Source organism: Chelonoidis abingdonii, chromosome 13 (assembly GCF_003597395.2).
Source record: "Chelonoidis abingdonii isolate Lonesome George chromosome 13, CheloAbing_2.0, whole genome shotgun sequence".
Classification (NCBI taxonomy): Eukaryota; Metazoa; Chordata; order Testudines; family Testudinidae; genus Chelonoidis; species Chelonoidis abingdonii.
In genome coordinates, this window is record NC_133781.1 from 12,913,186 (window position 1) to 12,933,477 (window position 20,292).

Sequence of the window (20,292 nt, forward strand, 5' to 3'; positions counted from 1 at the left end):
AATATTACATTTCCCAACATTGCCCACAGAGTGGATGGGGGAAAGCTGGACAGATAATTTTAAATTAATTCCAATGATGAATTATTATTGTTTGGCTGTCTTCCCCACATCCTCCACCCTTCCATATTTGCATGCCTACAAACATTTTAAGATAACTTTGATCTGTTTGCTTGTTGAACTGACTGTTTTAATAGAGTCTTTAAATAATCCAGGAACAATTGGAAGATTTAGGTTGCCAAAGATGACTTTGTATTAGGGATGTAAAAGTTTAACCAGGCAACCGATAAGCTTGATGCTTGTCGGTTTCTATTAACAATTAAACTCTGCCCAGGTTCCCGGCTGCCGGACTGCATGCCCAGGGACCTGACTGCCAGCCCCGCACCTGGGGTCCCGGCTGCTGCCATGCCTGGGGCTCTGCTGCTGCCAGTGCCCAGCATCCTGACGTGCCTGGCATCCCAGCTGCTGCCCAGCAGGGCCCCAGGGGTGGGCTGGCAGCTAGATCCTGTGGTACGAGACCAGCAGCCAGGACCCTGGGGTGAGCAGCAGAGCCCCAGGCATGGGGCCAGCAGCTGGAACCTTGGGCTTGGGGCGCTGACAGCAGGGACCACGGGTGTGCTGGGTGCAGGACTGGCAGCAGGGATTCCTGGACATGGGGCTGGCACCTGGGACCCCAGGAGTGCTGGGATGCCAGGTGCAGGGCAGGCAGCAGGGATCCCACCTTAAAGGTGGGGGTGCTGCAGCACCCCCTGCACTGCTTAGTTCCCCAGATAAATGTTTAACTGTGTAATTGATAGAATTTTAATCGGTTACACATGATTGCTTTTACGTTATTTATATTCCTACACTGTATAAATATTTTATATTCTAAACCACTTGCTATATAGGTCCCAACCTTGCAATCACTTATAATTGTGAGCTATCCTACTGCATAAATGTTGGCAGGATCATTGCTTTAATCAATAAGTTATCTTTACTGATGATATCATTAAGAAAATACAGTTTAATTGTTATTTTAAAAATGTGATATTGGTTGCATTTGAAATACCAGTCCTTAATGAGACACAATAATAGACTAAAGAGACACAGAGAGTAATTTTTAATTTAAAAAAATTAGATGTTTCAAAGTGTCAGAACTAGATAAGCAGTAGGATAATTATAGGAACCAATGCTACTATTAAAATGAACAACAACATTTACATGCACAGCCACCTAAGCTTCATTACATCATGGAAAGTAATATGATTGGCATATTTAAAGGCGTACTGTCAGGTGAAATAGGGTCGCAAATTTAGATATTGTAAAAACAGTGTTTAACAAAGCCTAGGGCTAATGAAAACAAGAGAATGTTTCCATGAAATTAAAGCAGTTTACAGTGGAAACAGCTTTCCTTACACAAACAAACAAGTCCCCTGCCAGATACCTAAGGCATCTTGAAATCAAGCTAGAGACAATCACCCCTTACACTCCCTCTGTCAAAACCCCAAACACCACCCATCCCTCCCCTAAATCCAAGACCCTCCTCTGCTGCCAATCACCAGTGAACCACAGTCCTCCACCCTCTCCCTCACCCTAACTTTACAACCATCCAGGGGAGCTGGAACAATGGGAGATGGGGGGTTGAGAGCCATTGAACCAAACTAACAACAGGGAGTCCAGTGGCACTTAAAGACTAACAGATGTATTTGCGCATAAGCTTTCATGGGTAAAAAACCTCACTTCTTCAGATGCATGGAGTGAAAGTTACAGATGTAGGCATTATATAATGACACATGAAGAGAAGGGAGTTACCTCACAAGTGGAGAACCAGTGTTGATAGAACCAATTTAATCAGGACGGATGTAGTCCTCTCCCAATAATATATGAGGAGGTGTCAATTTCAGGAGAGGCAAAGCTCCTGTTGTAATGAGCCAGCCACTCCCAGTGCCTTTTCAAGCCCAAATTAATGGTGTTAATTTGCAAATCAATTTTAGTTCTGCAATTTCTCTTTGAAGTATGTTTCTGAAGTTTTTTTGTTTGAGAATAGTTACTTTTAAATCTGTTATAGAATGTCCAGACTGTAAACCCTGCATATGATGGAAACCGCCTCAAGTCAGGGTGCAGCAAAACCCACAGTTCCAGCACCTAAACAGGGCTTTAGGCTGATTCCACCAATACCCCTGAATCAGGCCCCACACCCAAGCCCCAGTAGGTGTACCGGCAAGAGCCGTACCAGGGTGGCCCAGCTTCCCTAGGGGACAATTTAAAGGGCCTGGGGTTCCCAGCAGCCCTTTAAATTGCGACTGCTTGAACCCTGGGGTAGGGCTGCGGGGCTTTGGGGGCTATTTAGAAAGTCCGGGGCTCCCGTTGCTTCTACCGCCCTGGCCCTTTAAATAGCCGCTGGAGCCCTGCCACTTCCCCAGGGCTCCCTTGGCTATTTAAAGGGCCAGGGTAGTAGAAGCAGGGGAGCTCCTGCCCCTTTAAATAGCCCCCAGAGCTCTGGGATAGCAAGGGGACTCTGGGGGTTATTTAAATGGCTCGAGCTCCAGTTGCCTCTGCTGCCCCAGTCCTTTAAATAGCCACAGGAGCCCCACCACTTCCCCAGGGCTCCCTTGGCTATTTAAAGGGCTGGGGCAGTAGAAGCAGGGGAGCCCCTGCCCCTTTAAATAGCTCCTAGAGCTCTGGGGTAGCAGGGGGTGCCAGCTGCCTCTGCCACCTGAGTCCTTTAAATAGAACCCAGAGCCCTGCCGCTTCCCCAGGGCTCCCTCAGCTATTTAAAGGGCCAGGGTGGTAGAAACAGAGGAGCCCTGGATAGCAGGGAGGCTCCAGCTGCCTCTGCCACCCCATCCTTTAAATAGCCCCCGGAGCCCTGCTGCTTCCCCAGGGCTCCAGCGGCTATTTACAGGGCCGGGACAGTGGAAGCAGGGGAGCCCTGGGTCCTTTAAATAGCCCCCGGAGCCCTGCTGCTTCCCCAGGGCTCCAGCGGCTATTTACAGGGCCGGGACAGTGGAAGCAGGGGAGCCCTGGGTCCTTTAAATAGCCCCCGGAGCCCTGCTGCTTCCCCAGGGCTCCAGCGGCTATTTACAGGGCCGGGACAGTGGAAGCAGGGGAGCCCTGGGTCCTTTAAATAGCCCCCGAACCCCAGGCTGCTGCTGCTACCCCGGTGGGGAGAGAGGAAGAGGGGGCACTTACCGTACAGGGTGGACTGTAAACCCTGCCCCCGTACTCCCTGTCCGCAGCCAGCCCCTGCTGCACCCCTGCCCGCACCAGCCCCGCATCCCTTGCCTTGCTCTGCTGCACCAGCCTCTGCCTGCAGCCAGTCTCGCACCCCCTGCCCTGTCTCCAGCCAGCCCCGCACCACCTGCCCTGCCCACACCAGCCCCTGCCTGCCGCCAGCCCCCCTATCCTGCCCGCATCAGCCCTGCACCCCCTATCCTGCCTGCACCAGCCCTGCACCCCTTGCCCTGTCTCCAGCCAGCCCCGCACCACCTGCCCTGCCCACAGCCAGCCCCTGCCGCACCCCCTGCCCTGTCTCCAGCCAACCCCTGATGCACTCCCCTGAAGTCCTGCCCGAAGCCAGCCAGCCCCCCCCACACCCCTGCCTGCAGGAGCCCTGCACCCCCTGCCCTGCACACACCAGCCCTGCACCCTCTGCCATGCCTGCAGCCAGCCCCACAACCCCTGCCCTGTCTCCAGCCAACCTCTGTGGCACCCCCTGCCTGAAGCCAACCAGTCCTGCACTCCTCTGTCTCCAGCCCTGCCAACCCATGCCGCACCCCCCATGCAGCCCTGCCTGAAGCCAACCAGCCCACCCCACACACCCTGTCTCCAGCCAGCCCCACACACTTTGCCTTGCATGTAGCCAGACCCTACCTCCAGTCAGCCCCTGCCCTGCCTCCAGCCAGCGCCATGTCCACTGGTGCCCTGCAGTTCCCAGGGCAGTAACCCTGCACACTTGCTTCAATGAGGGGAGCAGGGAGCAGCTGGGATCCACACATGTGCAAACCCTAGGGTGACCAGACAGCAGGTGTGAAAAATTGGGACAGAGGGTGGGGGGGTAATAGGCTCCCATATAAGAAAAAGACCCACAAATCGGGACTGTCCCTATAAAATTGAGACATCTGGTCACCCTCACACACCCCCAAGAGTGGCAGGGACCCACACATGTGAAACGGAGCTCATTTCTAGTTCAGGCCCAGCTTTTAAAAAACGAACTTTAGGCAGGGTTAACATACATCCGTACTTTCCCGGACATATCAGGCTTTTGGGTTCTTAAATTGCCATCTGGGAGGAATTTTTAAATTTTAAAAATTTAAATTTTTTAAAAATTCCTCCCGGGGAAAATATGGACGTATGGTAACCCTATTGGTACAAAAAATACATACTGTGGCACATCCCTTAAATCAGAACTTTTTATAGGGAACTAGTTGCTAAGAAACAAAAGACTTTTTTTTTTACATTTTTTTTTAACTCATCCCTACCTGGGGCCCTGCACCTAAGCCTCCATCTTCAACCACTGTAGGCCCCCACACCTCCATCATTCCAGCCTTGCCCTCGAGTCTGCCAGGGGTCCCGAACCGCCCACCCCCGCAAAATCACAGCTCCCTCCCCATCACCTAACAAAAAACAAACAGGCCTCCCGCTCTATGGTTCCCCTGGATGCCTAGACTGTCACCTTGCCGCCTCTTCATCTTCACTTCCGGCCGCTCTAGCCGCTGTGCGCACTCCTCTTCCTGGCCAGCCTGCCGGGGCGGGGAGTTGGGGATTCCCCTCGCGCGGCGGAGAGCGTTGGGGGGTGTGTCGGCTCTGGGGCAGGGGGCCTGGCTCTAGTTAGCGCTGAGCCGCGGCCGCGTGGGCGGCCGCGCGCCGTGAGGGAAAAGGTTCTGTGAAGCGGCAGCACCCTGAGGCGTGGGAGGGGGAGAGAGCAGGCAGCTGAAGCACCCGGAGGGGCGGGAGAGTAGCACTTCGGGGGAGCAGAACACTCTGAAGAGGAGGGGAGCAGCACCTTGAGGGCGAGTGTTGTGTGGTGGGGAAGCAGGACACCGCAAGGCAGGGAGGGGAAAACAGCACCCTGAGGGGGTCAAGGGGGCACAACCACCTAAGTGGCAGTGATTGTGCATTTTATGGGCATAGTGGGTGCATTAACCCTAAGCATGGCCTTGATTCACCCAAACCCTGGTACTTCAGCCTGAGACGTGAACATTTTGACTGGTTCAGAGGCATTTAGCAGTAAACTCTGGTTTTCTTACATTGGCAGCTGCCTGGAATGGGGCCTTCCATCCCTTCTGGAACATAGGCTAGGACTGGACTTGTGTCCCCTCTGCTCTCACTTAGGAGTCACTCTATGGAAGCAGGAATGAAACTCTTGTTCTCATGCTCTGGTGCAGTGTGAGGGCCTCTTTTATAGTTAACCGGCTGTACCCTCTTGGTGGTATACTTTATTCCTTTCCCCAGAGTTTGCCTTATGTGTGTCCAAGGGGTGAAAAGATAAAAATGTCAGAAGAAGTTGGGGCTCCTAGGAGCCCCTCCTCAGCAGCTGGAGGTCAAGTCCCCTTTCTGCACAAAGAACTGTGTGACTGTGATTCTGTACCTGCCAAGTGTAAATGTCCAGCAGCTCCATCACCTCCTGTACCAGACAATCCCCAGCTGCAGTCCAGAGCATCATTGGACTCTATAATCGGGGAAGGATGTAGAATTCAAGTGGTATGTTTCTCATTGTTACACTCTTGAGTCTTTTGTCCTTGGTGGTTATCCTAAGAATTTGTAAAGGATTATTCCCTTTGCGTCCAGATCCTTCTTTGCATACTTACAGCAGTTGTCCCTTTGAAGGGGAGATTGCTCGCTTATGGAAAGCAAGCAAGATTTTGGCCCTCTCTTTTTACAACATTTGTACTTGTAGAGAAAAGGAACTGCTCTGTTATAGCTGGACATACCCCAGTCTCATCACTGAATATGAAAGGACGTTGCCCAAGGTTTCTTATAGCAATTGTTTATTTTGTATTCTGTACTCTTTGTAAGGGGTTTCTTTTGTTTGTTTTGAAGGGGGGGGGAATATTTTCTTTTATTGACATAGCTGTTCTGGTTAAAAAACAACAGTAGTTTGTATTTTGCTCTACTGAAACAAAACAGTGCACTAGGGAAAAAAACAAAACAAAGATCCTTAGACATGTAAAAGCTCTTCTCCCCACTGATTCTAACAATATAAAGTCAGATCAAATGTTGGGGCCTAAAGACCTTACTAACTTAATTTGTAATAAATGAGTATCCTGTGCCACAAGTCATGTATTCCTGCCAAGGGTGAAGGACTGAAGTGGCTTGGAATACAGAATGTGTTAAAGAAAACCCATGCTTGTTTTCAAAAATTGACATTTGTTTCTGATGGGTAAAATTTTCAAACGTGCTGAAGTGTCACTGCAGGTCAGTGGGACTTAGGCTCCTAAGTCAGCTAGGCACTTTTGAATTGTTACTCTGTTTTTAAATCTCAATTTTTAAAGAGAGGATAGGGACCAGAAAATATGGCTTTTTTTTTAATACAGAATCAGGGGCACTTTAACAGACTGCCATTTTTTTAGTTCCTTTGCTTTTCTTTGGTTTTGTAAGAGTTATTATTTTCAGTGCTCTAATTCATGAAAATATGACTTTGGTTTAGTGACATTTGTAGAAGTCATGGGGACTGATCATATAATAAACATTTAACATTTTTCATCCATAGACCAAAGTGCATTTTACAAGGAGTTAAGTTTCATTATTCTCATTTCAGGGATAGGAAACTGAGGTTTAGAGTAGTTAGAACACAAAACCACACAGGTTGTTTTCCAACGCTTATTAAGTCAATGGAAAACCTCCTATTGTCTTAAAAGGCTCAGGATAAGTCCCACATTGTACAAGTGGCAGAGTTGGATGTGAAACTCAAGTCTCTTGACTCCCAGTCTTGTGTCATGTCCTCTGGACTTAGTGTGAAGTTTCATCAAGCTTACAGGTCCTTAAAATACTCTCTTGTTGGATTCTGTTACAAATCATGCCAACTAATGATGATATGGCTAATTACAATTTAAACACTTGTGAGATGACAATGAATGTATAAGCTATTTGCAAGATGCCTGTATGTGCCCCTGGAGAGATGTTACCACATAATTAGTTTGAAAGTGCATGTAATGTATTCCTGTAGTGAGGCATGTTAGAGCCTCTGAATGAAATTTGCTGCTTTGCATGGTTATTTTCTCACTTCAACTGGAACACCTGCTTTAGCATTTGTAGTATGGGGTCATTGCCAAATGCAACTTGTAAACTAAGTTAAAAACTGAGAAAAATGAACTGAGGGAAGAATGAAAGCTTTGGATTGTGATATTTGTAACCTTTGTCTCTGGACTTGAGTGGGTCCTGGCAACTACAAAAAACCAGCAAACTGAGTAGGGATGATAGGACCTGGAGCAATGTCACAAAACCCCAAAGTCAGCAGTCAATGTGAACTGGTTCATAATCATGTATTGTGACAAAGTTCCTCTTCTGTCTTGGTGAGTCCTGTGCTTATAGGCGGATTTGCTTGCCTTAGAGATTCATGGCAGCCCTCAGTTTGGCCACTTTTGCTAGTGGCTCAAACCTGGTGTCCACTCAGCTAACCTCATAACTGGCCAGCATGGGGGAAACAGAACAATCCCCACAGTCTCTGTGTCCCACCTAGTGGGTCAGGAACAGGCCAGATCCTTTTCCAATTTAGACCTTCCCTTCTGGTGTTTCTCACCAACCAGGTCAATTCCTCTTGTGTGCAGTCAGGAGTTGGGGGGAATGTAGGCCCACGCTCTACAGCGGGTTCCAGCCCAGGGCCCTGTGGATAGCAGTTGTCTACAAGGTTCTCTGTATCAGCTGCGTGACAACAGCTCCTCCTGGGCTAGTTCCCTATGGCCTTCCCCAGTACCTTCTTTATTCTTACTGCAGGATCTTCCTCCTGAAGCCTGATCACACTTGAACTCTTCACACACACACACCCCTGCTAACTGAAAGTGGTCCTTTTTAAACCAGGTATCCTGATTAGCCTGCCATAATTGATTCTAGAAAGTTCTTAATTGGCTCCAGGTGCATTGATTAGCTTGCCTGTCCTAATTGGTTCTAGCAGGTTACTGATTGCTCTAGGGCAGCTCCTGCTCTGGTCACTCAGGGAACAGAAAATTATTCATCCAGTGGCTAGTATATTTGCCTTCTACCAGACTTCTGTACCCAACTGGTCTGGGTCTGTCACAGTATGTACTGTTACGCACGCACGCACAGTCTCTTGCCTTTTGCTCAAAGGTATCCTCAGGGATTCTATGACTGCACTTAGTTTGGCAGGCATCTATCTTGCTCTTGCTGTAGTGGTTCTGAGGAGAGGAAACTTGATCAGTGATTTTTTTTTTAAATAGTATTTTAAAAACAGTATAAACTATTGTGCAGAGCTCCAAGTACCTTGATGGTGCTGGTCGTTGTTTACAAATTTTGTAATACAGGCCTCACCATGAAAATGCTGCTTTTGCAATTTTTGCCTGTTCATACTGAATGTAAGAGCGCTTAGGTAATATAACATTGTGCCTTTCTACTTTTGTTTAAACATAAAATCCAAGAAAAATATAGACAGTCAGATAATGCATTTTCTGTATTTTTTTTAAATATTCAAATTAGTGGTGATAGAGTAGTCAGCCAAACACATTTTTGCATTGAGGTTAGTTGGTTAGAAAATGTTTGAGAACCACCGATTTGCATGGATGTATTGTGGCTAGTTAATGTGACCGCTAAGCCTGTCAGAAGACGTGGGGAGAGTACTTTTCCTTTTTTAAAAATATAACAACAATGGGTTAATGTGGTGTCAAAATATGAAGTTTTATTCTAATTGCCATCTTGGGGTTACTAAAATCCTTAGTGAATTGGATGTATTGACAACTGAGTCAGATGGTGTAGTGTAGCATTAGCAGTTGCTTTTGAAACAATCTCAGGTTTCTGCTTATATGCTTGGCAGTCTCAAAGTACTAATGCGAAGCAAATCTCTTTAATCTCAAAACTTCATTTCTTAATTTGCATGCCATGTAATTCTTTGTCTTCTAGGATATTATTAATAATTTTATCAAAGCAGAGGACCAAACTTATTTTTCTAAAAATTTTAAGAAAAGCAGAAAAGGCATTATTATGCAAACACAGCCCTCCCACCTGTTTGAAATAGCACTATTCCCTAGTAAAACACCCTGTTGAAAACTAGGAGGTGAGTTCATTCATTGATTCCCTGGCACCTGGGAACTTAAAATTAGGTTTAGAATATAAAGTCTGAAATGAATATCACTTTGTATTTTGCTATGAAATACTGACAACTTCATATTTGCCAATCATAATATCAGGCCATATGCTTAATCAAGCCTAAAGTAGATGCATTTTGTGCATATAGAGATGTGTGTATAGATAACCCCCCTCTGCTCCCCATACACATAACGCAGACCATTGCTAATTCCATTTTAACGTTTTTCTAATGTTTTTGCTTTCTTCTTAATTCTGATATAGTGATGACATGAACTAATATTTGAAAAAAACATGGTCTTGCAATTAAATCACGGGAGTCTGGAGATCTGGATTCTGCTCCTGAATTCTTCCACAGACTTCCTGTGGGACCTTGGACAAGTCATTCGACCTCTTTGTTTCAGTTTCCCCATCTATAGAATGATAAAATGGTGACAATACTTATTTCCCAGGAGTGATGAGAGGATTAATTCACTTATGTGGTAAAGTTTAGTAATTTTTGTTAGGTCTGTGGAGGGAATGTGCTAGTGAAGTGCGAATTTATAATACAGATGATTGTTGTGTAGACATATTATATTATTCAAAAAAATTACTTAAAAGTTAGGAAATGCCAGAGTTTATCCAGTCCTCTTGTGTGTATTGCATTACAATACAGTCTTTAATTACATGATCACATGCCAGTTTTTTTCCACAGGACCCCTGTCTCATTCAGTGCACAGAGTGAATGGTAGTCACTTAATGAGTAGCTATTCAGTAATTTGTTCAATTACTTCACAATATTCAAACCATGCTTTGAAGACAGAATTATTAATTTCCTCGTAGACTTTTCTATGATGTTATCACTATAGTATCTGAATGCTTCAGAAACCTTAATATTCACAATGCCCCTGTGAGATAAGGGGGTGGTATTATCCCCATTTTACAGGTGGGGAACAGAGGCACAGAGAGAATAAGATCAAAAGTACCCACTAATTTTGAGTACCCACTCTGAGACACCTAGGACCTGATTTTTCAGTGTACTTAGCATATAGCAAGGGCCCTGCCAAATTCACGGTCCGTTGTGGTCAATTTCACTGTCATAAAAAGAGACAGGGAGTCCTGTGGCACCTTATAGACTAACAGGAGTATTGGAGCATAAGCTTTCATGGGTGAATGCCCACTTCACCCAAGAAAGATTATGCTCTAATACTTCTGTTAGTCTATAAGGTGCCACAGGACTCCTTGTTGCTTTTTACAGATCCAGACTAACACGGCTACCCCTCTGATACTTCATGGTCATAGGATTTTAAAAATAGTAAATTTCATTATTTCAGCTATTTACATCTGAAATTTCATGGTATTCTAATTGTAGGGGTCCTGACTCAAAAAGGAGTTGGGGGGGCACGAGATTATTGTAAGGGGGGTTGTGTTACTGCTGTCCTTCCGCACTGCTCCTGGTGGCAGCACTGCCTTCAGAGCTGGGTAGCTGAAGAGCAGCAGCTGCTGGCTGGGAGCCAAGCTCTGAAGGCAGCGCCACCGCCAGCAGGAGCACACAAGTAAGGATGGTATGGTGTGGTATTGCCACCATTACTTTTACACTGCTGCCTGTAGATCTGGGCCCTCAGTCAGCAGCCGCCACTTTTCGGCCGCCTAGCACTGAAGGCAACAGCGCAGGAGTAAGGGTGGCATGGTATGCTATTGCCACTCTTACTTCTGCGCTGCCTTCAGGGCTGGGTGCCTAGTCAACAGTCGCCACTCTCCTGCCACCAAGCTCTGAAGGCAGTGCAGAAGTAAGGGTGGCAAAACGCAACCTTCTGACCCCCTGAAACTCCCTTTTGGGCAGGACCCCCAGTTTGAGAAGTACAGGTCTCCCTTATGAAATCTGTCTCATATGGGGAAAAAGCACACAAAAGACCACATTTCATGGCGGGGGAGACCAGATTTCACAGTCCATGATGCATTTTTCATGGCCGTGAATTTGATAAGGTCCTACATATAGCACTTTGTGTTAAAAGCACAGCTCCTGTTTACTTCAGTTGCAGTTGTGATTGTTCAACCACTTCTGTACACCAGATCCCAGGGTCTCACATCAGGCACCTAGAAAGTGAGGAACACAGAATTAGGGACCACATGTGAAAAGTTCAGTCTAAGTGGCTTGCCTAGCATGACACAGGAACTCTGTGGTAAAGGCAGGAATAGAATCCAGTTCTCCAGGGCAGCGTTCAGCTACCTTAATCTCTCCTTTCTCTTCCTGCAATCCCCTGCATCATCATTATATACCTATACAGTTCAATTTCTCATCATTTGTAATTCACAGATAATTTACATTTTTTTAAATAAGTTCTACATTTTATACATTTATTGCCCACACATATAATAGTTGGTGCAATGAGAGAGGCAATTTTGTAACTGATGGAGTGAAGAAGTCTCTTTGATATGTACTCAGAAGCAGCCTCTCTCAACAGTACATTGGCCAAGTATTACAAAGGATTTCTGAGATGAGATATGTAAGTTGCCTACTTTACAGATAAAAAATCAAACTGGGTAGTGGGATAGAGAAAAATAGAGGACCCCTCTGAACTGAGAGAAGATGGAGGTAAAATGGTGAGGTTGAGGATAATTTAAGAGACTGGAGATGACAGTAAGTAGTGCTGTGAGTAAATAACTGGTGGTGTAGACATTTTGTTTACTTTTTGTTCAAACAATTTTCAAAGAAATACAACCACAGAAACTAACACATAATTGGTTTTGAGGAGTGAAAAAAATAATACAGTTTGGTGGAGAAGAAATGCCATTTACTTGTGAAGGAAAGAGCACTTTTCTTTTTTATGGCCAATGTACATATTTGGTGAAAGGGTATGAAAGGATCAGGCCCTTTCTTTTTTTTTTTTTTAAATGGATAAACAGCAAATAGGCAAGGAGAATGGATGCTTTCATGTTTTATAATGTTTGTGTATTCTCTGTTTGTTCATTGTAGTCTGTTATTCTGCCTGTTCACAATTCTGAATGTTGGTTGGATGAATGCTTGAAGTCTGTCATGAAGCAAGATTTTGAAGGTACCATGGAGCTGTCTGTGTTTAATGATGCTAGTAAGGTATGTATATTTTATATTTAGTTTTAAATATTATCTAACCTAATTCTTGTCAAAAAAAATTATTTAAGTTAAAATTGCCTCTGTCATCACTTTCTCAGGATAATTCAATTAATATAATTGAAAAATGGAAGCTCAAGTTGGAAGATGTGGGTATTCAGGTTGTCATTGGTGGTCATGATTCACTTCAACCCCAAGGAGGTATGTTGTTGAATAGTGATTTTAAAGAATGGCTAAATGATTGGTTTGGCAGGCACACTTTATTGTTAATTTAATAATGGTCTCTCTCGTAAGCTGGAATTGCTATAGAAAACCGTTTTCTGGAGATCCACATTCAGAGGCACAATCCAAATAAAGACAGAATTTGGCCCTAATTTTTGCTGTTAGTGGAAGTTGTCTATACATGCAGGAAGGTGGAATATGGCTTAATATTTATGCTTTACTCAGCAAAAGATTTTTGTTTATAATCTATTGACAATGTTGCCAACTCCTGCAATTTTTTATAAATCTGGTGATATTTGGTGGTGGTCTTAACATGCTTGGTCCTGGATACAAATGACTACATGAAAACAACGAGTCTGGTGGCTCCTTAAAGACTAACAGATTTATTTGGGCATAAGCTTTTGTGGGTAAAAAAATTCACTTCTTCAAATGCACGGAGATGATTACATGTGTATCTCAGCTTTCATTAAAAAAAATAAGTTTGTAGGCTGCAGAGTTGCAGAGAAAACCCTGAATATGTGAACTGAGTGTACCCAAAATGTTTAGAAACCAGAAGCAAAAGTAAAAAGAACTGCAAATTTATTAGTTTTTAAAATACCATGATTATTAAACCTATCTCATGTTGTTTTGCAGCCAGACTCATGATTTTTAAACACTTGGGGTTTGCAGTACTGTAGATGCATTGGATCTTATAATACAGTTCTTTTAATTAATCAGTTGAACTAACTTATTTTTTCAGTATGTGTTCTTGGGAACAAAGTCTATTTTCATGTACAATGTAATTTAATTTAAGGGCTTTGTTATGGAAGGGATTTGTCCTTTTCCACAGCCTTTATTGCAGCGCATGAAGATACTAGGCCTACTTTGTGTGTTTAGTTCCAGTACTTGAATGACTCTAAATATGGCTACGTTTGGATCCAAGTCAGAAATGAAGTGGCTCTGAAGTAGTCATCGTTGGCTGGTAAATAACAAATTCAAGTTGTATTACCAAGGTTGACTACTATAGAATGAATATAGGCTGAGCCCTAGTCTACACTACAGGGTTAGGTCATATTTAGCCGCATTAGGTCGATTTTATAATGAATGTGTCTACACAAGTAACCCCGTTCCGTCGACCCAAAGGGCTCTTAAAATTGACTTCTGTATTCCTCCTTGGTGGGGGGAGTAGTGCTAAAATTGACCTTGTTGGGTCGAATTTGAGGTCGTGCAGACGTAAATCGACGTTATTGGCCTCCGGGAGCTATCCCAGAGTGCTCCAATGTTACCGTTCTGGACAGCACTTTCAACTCCGATGCACTAAACAGGTACACAGGAAAAGCCCCGGGACCTTTTGAATTTCATTTCCTGTTTGGTCAGGGTGGTGAGCTCAGCAGCACAGAATTGCAAACAAGTTCCAGCATGGAGTGAACGGGAGACGCTGGATCTGATTGATGTATGGCGAGAAGAATCTGTGCAGGCAGAACTCTGATTAAAAAGAAGAAATGCTAATATATATGCCAAAATTGCGCAGGGCATGATGTATAGAGGCTACAACAGAGACACACAGCAGTGTCGCATGAAAGTCAAGGAGCTCAGGCAAGCCTACCAAAAGACACAGGAGGCAACCAGTCGCTCTGGGTCAGAGCCCCATACATGCTGCTTCTATGTTCAACTGCATGGCATTCTATGGTGGGACCCTACTGCTACCCCACCACTGTCTGTGGACAACTGCAAGGAAGGAGTCTCATGCAATACGGAGAAAGATTTTGTGGAGGAGGAGAATGCACAGCAGGCAAGCAGAGAATCCGTTCTCCCTGGCAACCAGGACCTTTTCATCACCGTGGAGCTAATACCCTCCCAAAGTGGGATCCCCGACCCTGAAGGCGGAGAAGGCACCTCTGGTGAGTGCACATTTGTAACTACAGTACAGTGTTTAAAAGCAATAGTGTTTGATTTGCCCTGAAGACTTGGGATGCATTTGCAGACAGTACAGCTACTGGAAAAGTCTGTTAACATGTCTGGGGTTGGAGTGGGAATCCTCCAGGGACATCTCCATGAAACTCTCCTGGAGGTACTCTGAAAGCCTTTGCAGAAGGTTTCTGAGGAGGGCTGCCTCATTTCGTCCTCCATAGTAGGACACTTTACCATGCCAAGCCAGTAGCAAGTAGTCTGGAATCATTGCAACACGAAGCATGGTAGCAAATAGTCCTGGATTTTGATCACATTCAAGCAACATTCGGTCTATATCTTTCTGTGTTAGCCTCAGGAGAGTGATATCATTCATGGTCACCTGGATGAAATAGGGGAATTTTTGTAAGGGAACAGTAAAAGGACCCCGTTCATGCTGGGCTGTTTGCACTTGGCTAAAAGGGATCATCCCTGAGAATAGCCACTTGGCAGAGAGAGGGGTGAAGGGATTGTCCTAAATAGCCACGCGAAGGGGTAGGGGAAAGTGTGTGCTGCACATCCACCCGAAAACCGCAACCTCTGCTTTTAAATGGCAAACCCAACTGGCATTGCTTGTTATGGGGAAAGCAGGGCGCTGCAGTTTGAAACCATTCCCACATATTATGAAGGCATTAGAAGCCAAACCCACATACCATGGCTGCCTGGAAACCGAATTCTGTTGCCCAGCCACGCGTGATGTGTCACCGTTCTGGCAGGCACTCAATATAAAAGGCAAAATGCGACCTTGTACCTAAAGCACATGTGCTGTCTCACAGTGAATCAAGCAATTCACAGCAGAGAGTCCCCCTTTTTTTCTCAGAAATGTATCATCTTAAATTTTACTCTCCCTTTTCATCCGTCCGGAGCTGCAAATATTTCTGTGCTCCCCCATCATCTCCATCCCTGAGGTTATCCCAGATTAGAAGGTGAAAAAAATGCACTCACAATGACATGTTTTCTGAGCTCATGCAGTCCTCCTGCACTAATAAGGCACAGCTGAATGCATGGAGGCATTCAGTATCAGACTCCAGGAAAGCATTAAGTTAGCATGATGAGAAGAGGTAGGATCCAGCGCTGAGGCTAATGGGGGAGGAAATGGACATGCTCAGGTGTCTGGTGGAGCGGCAGGAAAGCCAATAAGAGACCGCCACTGCATCCACTGTACAACTGCCTGCCCTCTTCCCCAAGTTCCATATTCTCCTCACCCAGACTCCCGAGAACACAGTGGGGGAGCCTCTGGGCACCCAGCCACTCCAGTGCAGAGGATGGCCCAAGCAACAGAAGGCTGTTATTCAAACAGTTTTGATTTGTAGTGTGGCTACAATAAGCAATGTGGCCTTGTCCTTCCCTATTCCCCTCCTTCCCTACCCCACATGGGCTACCTTATCAGTTATCTCCCTTTTTATTATGTAATAAAGAATACATGGCTTGAAAACAATAGTGACTTTATTTCCTTTACCAGCTGTGATCGAAGGGGGGAGGGTGATTGGCTTACAGTGAATTAAAATCAACAAAGGGGGTGGGTTTGCATCAAGGAGAAATACACAACTATCACACCGTAGCCTGGCCAGTCATGAAACTGGTTTTCAAAGCTTCTGTGATGTGCAGCATGTGTACCTGTGATTTTCTAATCGCCCTGGTGTCTGGCTGTTCAAAACTGGCATCAAGGCGATTTGCTTCAGCCTCCAACCTGCCATAAACGTCTCCCCCTTACTCTCACTGATATTATGGAGCACACAGCAAGCAGCAATAACAATGGGAATATTGCTTTCGTTGAGGTCTAACCTATTCAGCAAACAGTGCCAGCGCCCTTTTAAACATCCACAGGCACATTCTACCACCATTCTGCACTTGCTTAGCCTATAGTTGAACTGCTCCTTACTACTGTCCAGGCTGCCTGTGTACGGCTTCATGAGCCATGGGAGCAAGTTGTAGGCTGGGTCTCCAAGGATAACTATTGGCATTTCAACATCCCAGACCAGAAAATTACGGTTGGGGAAGTAAGTCCCTTCTTACAGCTGCTCAAACAGCTTGGAGTTCCTAAAGATGCGAGTGTCATGCACCTTTCCCAACCATCCCATGTTGATGTTGGTGAAACGTCCCCTTGTGATCAACCAGTGCTTGCAGTCCCATTGAGCAGTACCCCTTGCGGTTTATATACTGTTTGGCAAGGTGGTCTGGTGCCAAGATAGGGATATGCATTCCGTCTATTGCCGCACCAAAGTTAGGGAAACTCATTGCAGCAAAGCCATCCACTCTGACCTGCACATTTCCCAGAGTCATTACCCTTGATAGCAGAAAGTCAGTGATTTGCATTGGCTACTTGAATCACAGTAGATTTGTCCACTCCAAGTTGATTCCCAACTGACCAGTAGCAGTCAGGAATTGCAAGCTTCCACAGGGCTATTGCCACTTGCTTCTCAACTGTCAGGGCAGGTCTCATCTTGGTATTCTTCCGCTTCAGGGTGAGGGAAAGCAACTCAGAGTTCCAGGAAAGTTGCCTTACGCATGCAGAAGTTTCACAACCACTGGGAATCATCCCATACCTGCAACACTATGCGGTCCCACCAGTCTCTGCTTGTTTGCCAGGCCCAGAATCGGTGTTCCACTGTATCAACCAGCCCCACTAACACTATGATGTCTCAGTTGCCACATCTCATGCTTTCAGGAACGTCTGTGTCCATGTCCTCCTCACAGTTGTCCTTGTGCTGCCATCTCTTAGCCAGGTTCTGCACATACTGCAGTATAATGCGTGAGGTGTTTACAATGCTCGCAACAGCAGCGGTGAGCTGAGTGGGCTCCATGCTTGCCGCGCTATGGCATCTACATGGGTAACCCAGGAAAAAAGGTGCGAAATGATTGTCTGCAGTTGCTTTCACGGAGGGAGGGAGGGGAGGGAGACTGATGATGTGTACCCAAAACCACTGTGGTGATGTTTTTCCTCAATCAGGCATTGGGAGCTTAACGTAGAATTCCAATGGGCAGCAAAGACTGTTGGAACTGTGGGATAGCTTCCGACAGTGCATTGCTCTGTGAGTCAATGCTAGCCACAGTAGTGAGGACGCACTCCGCCGACTTAATGTGCTTAGTGGGGACATACACAATCAACTGTGTAAAATCGATTTCTAAAAATCAACTTCTATAAAATCGACCTAATTTCGTAGCGTAGACATACACTTAGGGTATGAACTGCAAGGTTTTGAGTTGAATTTTAAACCTAGCTTTCTTTTTCTATGATGTGGAAGAAAAGACAGAATAGTTGCTTTCATGAGGAGGAACAGAACAAAATACCTTTTTAATAAATGTCTTCTAAAATTTATCCGTTGATTGGTTCATTAAGAAAGTTTTAACTTTTTAGTAAGGAGTTCCATCTAATTTCACTAACTGTACATCTATAGCCTGTAGTGTAAATGTTTATAAGGCTACTGTGTATTCTCTGATTGATCTGTGTATCTGTCTGTCATCATTGTTAACATGAATTAAATGTACACATTATGTAGGTGGGGAGGTAGTCTCCTAGTAGTTTGTTTTTCTTTTACTCATACTGTTTCTTCACAGTTCATTTTTTTGCACACAATCTTACCTTTTGTCCAATTCTTATATTTTAAGCATGTTGCTGTGTGAGGCTTTTGATGTACAGTAGAATCAAAGTTTGTTTAGCTTATCAAATACAGTTTTTTAAAATTTCTGATTAATAATTTGTAATAAAAGTTAAAGAATTAAATCCTCCTTAGGGATTCCAGTTCATTGACAATATTTTCAAGATACATCTCTAGCTTTCACATTTGCTGAAGAGGTTCTATACTGCTTAGTTTGTGGTGTTAAATCCTAACATCGGTATCCACCACCTTCACTGTTACCTGTATGCTCCCAGGTTACATCACAGTTGGAAATTAAAAGACTGTAGTTTTATTTACCACAGACTGATGTTTTATAAGTTTTTTTTTTTTTTTTTTTTTTTTTTTTTTAATAGAGCATTTATCTCAGTAGTGAAGTACTCAGTAGATACATAATTCATTCCTTTTGTACAGGGGCAACCTTCTAGGTCCGCAGTTAACATCCATTTCTATTGAGTTGGTAAAAATTGCCATTGGTTATTTGCATGGCAAGCAGTAATGCCTTCCTTCCCATTAATATAATTCTTAATTGGGTTTTCTTCCCTTTCCATTCTCATGTGTGATAAGTTATCCACACTACCCACCAAAGATAGATTGTTGTGTCACCGAGTAGAGTTTTTAAAATATCCCTATTTCATTGCATCTGCATACTCTATTAGCGTTGCAATTTGTGTGTTCTGTTTGGAAGAGATGCAGACACTGCTTAAGAAAGAAGCAAAGTAATCCCATCTAATTATGCTGTATTTAAATGTAAACGTTAATCATATCACCTGCAGATGTACCGCTCAGCCCTTCGTCGTCATAGAATGAGACATTGATCCCTGCAATGCAGTTCACATCATTGTTACTCTTCTTGTCTTCCCCCTCACGTTTCTCTGTCCATTCCTTCTTCTGTGTTCCACCCAACAATGTATAACTTTGCTCATGCTGTTCCCACGCTTGGCAGTTCATTTCTCTTTCTGATCTCTTCTTCAGTTTGACTAACACGCAAGAGCAGAGAACAAAGTGGAAGACTGGTCAGAAGAGCAGAGAGGAGGATGGTGTGCTGATAGTCTCTGTGGGAGCTGTATAGGCAACACCCCTGTAAGGCAGGATATAGTGACACTGTGGATGGATAGGGGGCTGGGGACAGAAAATTCACCCTAAATAAATGTCCTGCAATATACCAATAATTTGAGAGGCATAATTTTGGAACATTTTGAAACTGTTTCTACTTGCTTTGATGAAGCAACCTGTTTGCAGCCAAAAGAAACCTGTACTCATTCTAGGTGATACAGTCCAATTCAAGAAAGGCCTGATTTTATTTCAGGTAATTTTTAATTCACAAACATTTCCAAACAATTTTGGTGCCAGTATATGTAAATAAATAAAATTTCGTTTGTGCACTGAATTGATCTATGAATGACAAACTCCTCTAATTTTAGCAAACAAAACGTAAGCAAAAGGTGTGTTCATGTACATCACATTAAATAATAATAAAACAAAATACACTTGGTTTTAAAAAAACAGGTTATTATGTAGGAATCAATGTTAGATTGCTATTCAAATAAGGACCTCTCTTGTTTTAGAGGTTGTTACATTTGGGGAGCCAGGATAGTTTGAAAACTTTATTATCCTTTTGTCTTCAGTGATTTATTTTGGTATGTTTGAGTACTTACAACTGGAAGGAATATTTCCTGTGAAAGAAGCCCCAAAACAGAAACAATGTGGCAGTTGGTATTCAAATCTTGGACTATTTATATGGGATTAAAATTCATTTCTGATTCTTTCTTATCATATAAAAGAAAAAGAGGGGGAAAAAAACAAAAAAAAGAAAGGGTCACTGGCTTAAAAAAAAAGTCCTTTTTCTTTCCAAGAGCAAGGAATGTTAATATCTCACTGAGGCTTAAGTTTTTACTGTTGTGACCATAGTAACAGGCTCTTTTCACCAAGTAAGCAGGCATTACAAAAGAGAGTTCTGGCACAAACATTTGATTTTCTTCAGTACAGTAATATTAAAGCAAATTCTTTGCTTATCCCAAACACAAGATTCATTGTGGGAAACCAATTTTCAATATCTAGTTTCCCCAGGGAGTTAAATCTCTTCTTAAATTACAAAATTACATACCTTTTTTATTCTTAAGACACTGTTGTTATAAGTAACTGTTTAATAAAATTCCAGACGTGTGTTAATCTTTTATACCTTTTTTGATATAACATTTTATACTTCAAATTCTTTCCCTAAAA

The 20,292-nt window shown here is 44.0% G+C and overlaps 1 protein-coding gene across 3 annotated transcripts in view; it reads left to right on the forward strand.

Annotated features, from left to right (window-relative positions):
* The first annotated feature begins 4,998 nt into the window (after positions 1-4,998).
* The window catches only part of QTGAL (queuosine-tRNA galactosyltransferase), a 331,029-nt gene continuing 315,735 nt past the window's right edge, over positions 4,999-20,292 (forward strand). For 2 of the 3 annotated variants that reach the window (XM_075071758.1, XM_075071757.1), the window contains exons 1-3: positions 4,999-5,679; positions 12,188-12,304; positions 12,403-12,502. In XM_075071758.1, coding sequence (XP_074927859.1) covers positions 5,350-5,679; positions 12,188-12,304; positions 12,403-12,502 — 547 coding nt within the window. In that variant the 5' untranslated portion in view covers positions 4,999-5,349. The remainder of the gene's footprint in view (positions 5,680-12,187; positions 12,305-12,402; positions 12,503-20,292) is intronic. The other variant, XM_075071756.1, reaches the window with a different exon arrangement.